At 58.9% G+C, this 7,845-nt stretch overlaps 1 protein-coding gene across 1 annotated transcript in view; it reads right to left on the bottom strand.

Annotated features, from left to right (window-relative positions):
- SPIRE2 (spire-type actin nucleation factor 2) overlaps positions 1-7,845 on the bottom strand; it is a 21,807-nt gene that overhangs the window by 1,465 nt on the left and 12,497 nt on the right. Inside the window, exons 7-14 of the mRNA XM_014535616.1 lie at positions 7,466-7,552; positions 6,283-6,406; positions 6,011-6,180; positions 5,265-5,454; positions 4,106-4,227; positions 2,904-3,038; positions 2,712-2,779; positions 666-693 (exon numbers count right to left, since the gene is read on the bottom strand). Coding sequence (XP_014391102.1) covers positions 666-693; positions 2,712-2,779; positions 2,904-3,038; positions 4,106-4,227; positions 5,265-5,454; positions 6,011-6,180; positions 6,283-6,406; positions 7,466-7,552 — 924 coding nt within the window. The remainder of the gene's footprint in view (positions 1-665; positions 694-2,711; positions 2,780-2,903; positions 3,039-4,105; positions 4,228-5,264; positions 5,455-6,010; positions 6,181-6,282; positions 6,407-7,465; positions 7,553-7,845) is intronic.

Here is a 7,845-nt window from a genome sequence, read left to right on the forward strand (position 1 = left end):
GCCCCCGGGAAACCCCCCCCCCCCCCCACGCCTGGCGCCTGCCTCCTTCCACACACCCAGCACGGCTGCTCATATCCAGGCACGGAGCAGGCACTGTGCGTTTTACACCATGCAGGGTCTGGCGTCGGGCCCTGTGTACAGCAAATACCTAACGCGGGACAAGGTGGACACTTTTCCACGGCCAAGTGGCCGGATATAGAGTCAGGGTCTGAAAACTGGTGATGAAAATCCCTCTTAAGCAGGTTCCTGTTTCTGGGCTGAGGCGTAATGGGGTGACACACTTATACATGTCATTGCCCGCTTACCTCAGTGCACATGTGTGTACACAGACACCTGAACTGCTATAAAGAGCCTCCAAACACACTCAAGGAAAGCTGCAGGGTCAGAAGCTAGGACTCTTGAGGGGAAGTGAAGGGTTTCTTGGCACTGTCCTACTAACACGGAATGTTAACAAAAAGCACCTACTAGGGTCTTTTAAAACTGTACAGTCTGGGAAAGGGTGGGAATGGATTCTGCCTGGGAGGAGGAGGTGAGAGATGAAAGATGAAGGTGGTGTCATCTGACAGGAGACTGCAGCCCTCCCCCCGCCCCTCCCCCGGCCCCTTGTCAAGCAGCAGAATACCTGGATGCCTAGAGGCCTTGCTCAGACCCCAAATGAGTCTCACCTTTATGCTGCAGGAAGTGCAGACAGCTCTGGAAGGGAAGAGGAAAAGCGTCAGCCCTGAAGAGGCCTGGGAAGAACAGCTGCTTCCGCGTAGGTGTCCCACCAGCAACCTGCTGGTCAGCTGCCCTGGCCGCCTGCTGGGCCCCTGGTCGCTTCAGGACTCATTGGTTCTTCTTTAGAATATCGGGTCTGGAGTGTTCTCATACCCTCCAGACCTGATAGTCTAAAGAACAACCAAGAGGGGCAGAACTATTTTGGGTGTAATACTAAGTAAAAAGAAAAGCAAGATTTGGGAGTCCAATGAGTACTGAAGCGACCAGAGGGACCTCAATGGAGAGGCTCAGTTTTAAGCAGTGATGAACATCTCTTATTCCCCGCACCTGATTTCAAAAATAAACACTTTCTTGTGAAAATCTGAACATCAGAATTGTAATTTAGACAATGGAATCCTCTCCTCTAAAGCCCACTTCTCAGAGATGATCCCTGCTAGCAATACAGTCTTCATTCTCCTGATGTAAGTGTATGTTAACAAAAAGTGCACTTCAATTAAACTACTGTTCTATAAAGATGCATCAGGGGCTCCTCCACATTAGTACAAATTGTCCAAATTCATTTTTTATGCCCAGCCAGTGTGGCTCAGGGTTTGAGCATCGACCTATGAACCAGGAGGTCGCGGTTCGATTCCCAATCAGGGCACATGCCCAGGTTTAGGGCTCGATCCCCAATAGGGGGATGTGCAGGAGGCAGCCAATCAATGATTCTCTCTCATCATTGATGTTTCTATCTCCTCCTTCCTCTCTGAAATCAAAAAATATATAGTAAAAAATTTTAAATTATTATTCCACTCAGGCCCATGAATTACATTTCCACCATGGCGGGTGGGAGCAGACACTATTTCATGGAACTGTTCCTTTAAACCTTTAGGGGAGGGTCAGTAAACTTTTCCTTTAAAGGGTTATGGAAAAAATATATAGTAAAATTTTTTAAATTATTGTTCCATTCTGGCCCATGAATTACATTTCCACCATGGCTGGTGGGAGCAGACACTATTCATGGAACTGTTCCTTTAAACCTTGAGGGGAGGGTCAGTAAACTTTTCCTTTAAAGGGTTATGCAGTAAATGTTTAGGTGTGACTAAGTAATGAATAATGAGCAAACAAATGGGAGTGGCTGTGTCCCAGTAAAACTCTATTTACAAAACAGGCAGTGACTGTGTTTGGCCCATGGGCTAGAGTTTGCCAATCCCTGCTCCAGGATGATTCTTTCAAAGCCTTCAGTCATGCACTAGCCAGTGGATAGAACATCGGCCTGCGGACTGAAGGGTCCCGGGTTCAATTCCGGTCAAGGGCACATGCCCGGTTGTGGCCTCGATCTTCAGTGGGGGGCGTGCAGGAGGCAGCTGATCGATAATTCTCTCTCATCATTGATGTTTCTATCTCTTTCCCTCTCCCCTCTTCTCTGAAATTAATAAATACATATTAAAAAAGCCTTCAGTCATTTCCTTGCAAGTATGTGCTGATCGATACTCTGCTGAATACTCTAAGGGGACCTTCTGCATGTCTGAGCTCGCTCTCCGGACAGCTCTCTCCTCTCTGGACTCCTGGCTGGGGGACTCTGGTGCCCTGGTCTCCCTGGGTTCTCTAGGCTCAAGGAGCAGACCATTTTCTGACTCATGACCTAGCAACTCCCGGCAGTTGAGGCAGTCACAGGGCTAACCCATATTCTTCCTGTTTGCTGCCTGATATCCAGTGTCTTGAAAGCCATTGCTTAATATATTTTGGCTTTTGTTTTTGTTCTTGTTTTCTGTTGTTTCAGGTAGAAGGTGCCTGTTACCCCACCTTGGCTGAAAGTGGGAACCCCTTAGCTATTAGAATTAAATTAAATTAAAATGTTAAATTCGGTTCCTTAGTTGCAATATCCACGGTGCAGGACAGGCCCCCCACCGCCGCAGGAAGTTCCATTGGACAGAGCTGACCTAGCGCCTTCTTACCCCGCCTCCCATGGTGATTCACAGCCGAGCCCCGGTGCTTACAGAAGGCTCACTCACCTCTTGCAAAAGAGACAGGTGGACGGCCAGGAGAACAGCGGGAACTTGGTTCGGCAACAGCAGCAGATCTATAAGAAAAGGCCTTGTTAGAGCCCAATTTAGTCCAAAACTCACTGGGTCCAGTCCTGTCCCCTCCAGGCCCCCACCCAGGGCTCCGGTGGGCAAGGGACAGGGCGGGGTGCGGGCCCTCACCTTGCCCTTCTTCAGGCTGCTGAAGAGCTCCTTGTTCTGCAGGAACTTCTCCATCTCCGCCTTCACCAGCACACGGCGCACGTCCATCACCTCCTCCACAGTCAGAGCCAGGCTCTCCACGGGGTGGCTGAACTCCTGGGGCGGCAGGGTCCGGGGTGGGGCTCACTCAGGCCCTCTCTACAAGTGCCCTTCCCCAAGGACCCAGACGTCTTCCTGGCCTCAGTCTACCCAAGCCCTGCTGACGCCCCCCAGGGGCTGAGCCGGACCCTGAGCCACATCTGGATCCCTGACCCTCAGCAACTGAGAGAGACAATACATGCTTGTTGTTTTACGCTGCTGGGTCTGGGGGTAAGTTTCCATACAGCAAATGGTGACACATACAGAACTCGGGAAGCATTACCTGTCGCGGCGGAATATTAAGAACAACACTACCTTGCCTTCACACAGCACTTACACTTTTAAAAGCATTTTCACATCTGTTCTCCTTTGAGACTCTTTTAAAAAATATTTTTAAAATTTATTTCAGAGAGGAAGGGAGAGAGAGATCGAAACATCAATGATGAAGAGAACCTGCCTTCTGCACGTCCCCTATCAGGGACCTAGCCCGCAACCCGGGCATGTGCCCTGACTGTGAATGGAACCTGGGACCCTTTAGTCCGCAGGCTGATGCTCTATCCACTGAGCCAAACTGGCCAGGGCTCCTCTGAGCCTCTTGATAAAACGCCAAGGAAATGATAGAGACCACACCCCTGACATCTCCACATGCCAGCCCGGGGCCCCTTTGATAAAACCTCACACCGCGGCTCAGGTCCAGTAACTCTTCACAAGACAAGCCACAAAATTTCACCTGATGAGACCGCGGTGCAGGGAGGGCCAGCATCTTAGAGGCCGAGTCGGGACGCCTCACCCCAATAAAACGCTCCCCGTCACCTCACGAAGCCCTCAAGGCACAGGGTTTCTCCTGCTGCCTAACCACAGAGCTGGGACAGGACTCCACGTGCAGGCTGCCCCTTGGCGAGGGCCTTCCGGGGGCCGCAGGGCTCAGAAGGCCCAGGAGGTGGCAGCAGAGACCAACCTGCCAGAAGGCGGCCCAAGCAAAGAGCAGCCACAGACCCCGACCACGCCTACCCTCTACCTGGAGCCTTGTCCGGGTGAAGGGTGCACTCGCCCAGCCGCCCTGGACAGCCAGGCCCCTCACTCACCAGCCACAGGTGACTGGGGTCGGCGGCCGCAGAGGCCTCTGGCCTGTCCTTTGCTGAGCGCAGGTCACTGGGTCGGGGGGAGCTGGGGTCAGCCTGGGACTGGACGCTCACAGGGAAGGGGCCTGGAGGAAGAGTTTGGAAGCCACGTCAGAACAACCCGGCAGAATCCTGGTGTGGGAGGGCTGCCCAGGGGCCGAGGGAGATGCCGGACGGCACCGGACGGGCAGCGGGAGCCGGTGAGTGGTTTCATGGCGGAGGCGGGAGTCCTCAGGCAGAGGGTCAGAGAGAGAGCATGTCACCCCATCACAGCCCATGCAGTGCAGGGGCCCAAGGGACCCTTGAGGGAGTCTGAGCCCATGAATGAGCCAACGTGGAGAGTCCATGATGGAGCCACGGCAGCCACGGTGCTGGCCACACAGGGCCTTCCTGCTCGGGGGCCCGCCCACTGCATTTCATACTGGAGGAAGGAGGCGCAGAAGGCAGACTAGCCCACCATGGGGTATGAGTTTTGAGCAGAGTTTGGGGGGGCAGTGAGGTATCGCCTGGCCTGGCCTGGTCCTCTTCACGCCAGAGAGTGAGTCATAACTACCAAATGGGACCGTCCTGAAAGTGGACCGTCACATGCTACGGTGACCCCGAGGGCAGCGAAGGGGCCTGGCCATGTCTGTCCTGCTGGCATTTCGTGGAGCACAGCCTGTACAAGGGTGGGACTAACCTCATGGCCACAAGGACCGATCTGTCCTCTGTGCTGACCGACGAGGAGGAGGAGGCACCCCCACCCCCGTCTGGTTCACTGAGGACACAGGCCCACCGACAGAAACAGCTAGCAGGACCTATCACTCAGCTCCCCTCTCCATCCATCTGCCCATCCGTCCACCCCTCTGTCCATCCATCATTCATCTTCCGACAGTCATCTGTCCATCCGCCCAGCTTTCTTTCTGTATACCAATAGACTAAGAGTCATTACCTGTAGGTAATGGGTTTGTGGGCATGTTTTTAGTTTTTAAAAAAGGTTTTTCAATGAATATGGGTTAGTAAGTTGTCAAGTTAAAAAAGTGGGGTGCGCCTGCCTGAGCTGGTGCAGACAGTGTGGGCCAAGGGACACGTACCCACAGGACAGGGCGAGGGCGAGGGAAAGGGGGTGACAGGCGGCACTTGCCCTGCTCCTGGGTGCTCGGCCGCCAGGTGTGCATGCTGCCCGCGCGGGCCCGGGACGGCTCCAAGCCTCCTGGGGGCTGGGTGGCCGGCTGCAGGCCAGAGGCCACTTCACTCCGCAGCTGGACAAGGTCGTGCTCTGAGAAAGAGCGGTCCCGCTTCAGGGTCACCTCCCCACACGGGGACTCTTCCTCCTGCGGACACACCAGACCAGCCCGACCCTCACCTTCTGCCCACCAGCACCTCCTGCCCGTCCCTGGACTGAGGCACAGGACACGCGGTCCTGCCGGGTCCACGGAAGCCATAGGGCCGTCCTCCAGCCACTGCCCAGCCTGACTGTCCTCTGGACAGCGGAAGGCAAGTGCCCCCCAAACCAGGCAATTCCCTGCAGCCTCTGGAAGGTCTGGTGTCACCTGGCCTTCCTGGCCCTGAGGCAGGGAGGACGGACAGGAGCCACGCTGGGACACGCTGGCTTTTCACATCAACCAGGGGCTGCTCAGCCTCCGGCCCCAGGATGGCAGCCCTCTTGTGCTATGGGAACGGGGTGGGGGTGCAAGGCCACTGTCCCTGTCACCCGGAGTCCACCACGCTCGCGCCCAGGGAAGGACACCTGCGTCGGCAGAGGGCACTGCCCGAGGCTCTGAGCAGCGGGCGCCCCACACTGGACGCTGCGCCTGGACTTGCTCAGCCCCTCACTTCCTGCCCCTCCTGCCCCTCCCTGGTCTCTCTCAGGAGCCTGTGGAGTCTGACCTCAGACGTGTTCATCTCCTCCATCTCCGCCAAGGTGGGCGCCTTGAGCAGGACCCGGGGCCGTGGGCGTTGGGCGCAGCTCCCGGCATCCGCCACGGACAGGTTGATGCAGGAAGTGGACTTGACGTCCCCGGAGCAGGCGTTGAGGATACAGGGCAGAGAGCCAAAGCCTGGGGGAGCCAAACCCGGGTGGCGGGGCCAGGACAGGATGTCAGGGGGGAAGAGTGCAGGGAGCGGGGAGGAGCGGCAAGGAAGGGGGGTCCCTGGCTCACCCCGGCCACCCCAGCGCTGGGCCCCCACGGGGCGCAGCCTCCGCTCCTGCTTGATCTCCTCCAGGATCTTCTCGTGCAGGGTCCGCTGCTTCTGGGGCAGGGGGCGGAGCCTTCGCTCTGAGACCTGCAGGGGCGTGGCCGCACAGGGGGCAGTTAGGGAGGCCCACCAGGAGCCCTGCACAGCGGGGAGCAGACAGTGTCCACTGAGCTCCTGGGGACGCGTCCATCGAGACCAACCCTTGGCACCCCCTCCGCACACATGCCACGCTGCCCCCCCTCCGCACACATGCCACGCTGCCCCCCCTCCGCACACATGCCACGCTGCCCCCCCTCCGCACACATGCCACGCTGCCCCCCCTCCGCACACATGCCACGCTGCCCCCCCTCCGCACACATGCCACGCTGCCCCCCCTCCGCACACATGCCACGCTGCCCCCCCTCCGCACACATGCCACGCTGCCCCCCCTCCGCACACATGCCACGCTGCCCCCCCTCCGCACACATGCCACGCTGCCCCCCCTCCGCACACATGCCACGCTGCCCCCCCTCCGCACACATGCCACGCTGCCCCCCCTCCGCACACATGCCACGCTGCCCCCCCTCCGCACACATGCCACGCTGCCCCCCCTCCGCACACATGCCACGCTGCCCCCCCTCCGCACACATGCCACGCTGCCCCCCCTCCGCACACATGCCACGCTGCCCCCCCTCCGCACACATGCCACGCTGCCCCCCCTCCGCACACATGCCACGCTGCCCCCCCTCCGCACACATGCCACGCTGCCCCCCCTCCGCACACATGCCACGCTGCCCCCCCTCCGCACACATGCCACGCTGCCCCCCCTCCGCACACATGCCACGCTGCCCCCCCTCCGCACACATGCCACGCTGCCCCCCCTCCGCACACATGCCACGCTGCCCCCCCTCCGCACACATGCCACGCTGCCCCCCCTCCGCACACATGCCACGCTGCCCCCCCTCCGCACACATGCCACGCTGCCCCCCCTCCGCACACATGCCACGCTGCCCCCCCTCCGCACACATGCCACGCTGCCCCCCCTCCGCACACATGCCACGCTGTCCCCCCCTCCGCACACATGCCACGCTGCCCCCCCTCCGCACACATGCCACGCTGTCCCCCGGTCCCGGGAGGGGCCCAGAGGTGAGGGCACCGAGCCGGCACCTGCTTCAGGGGAGGCCGGGAGCGGATGAAGTCGAGGATGAGCTCGTGGGCGTCCTTCTTCACCCGGGGAGGGATGTCCCCATCGACCTGCGGGGGCGGGAGGCGCTCAGGGCCTGGTCCTCATGTCCTCCTCCCTGTGGCCGTCCGTGTGGCCCAGCGTCCTGCTCACGGTGCCCACACTGGCACCGCCCCACACTTCCCTGCGTCTGGGGTTCTTCGTGGGAAAACGGGGTCCCTGGCACCACCTCCCAGGGTCGTCACGAGAACGAGATGAACCCGCACATTTAAAATTCTTAGGGTGACAGCGGCAGCGGCCACAGGGGATTCCCCTGGACCATCCCGCGGCCTCCGCGCCTGCCCCCGGTCACACTAGGAATCGG

The sequence above is a fragment of the Myotis brandtii genome, unplaced genomic scaffold, assembly GCF_000412655.1.
Source record: "Myotis brandtii unplaced genomic scaffold, ASM41265v1 scaffold1466, whole genome shotgun sequence".
In the NCBI taxonomy this organism is placed as follows: domain Eukaryota; kingdom Metazoa; phylum Chordata; class Mammalia; order Chiroptera; family Vespertilionidae; genus Myotis; species Myotis brandtii.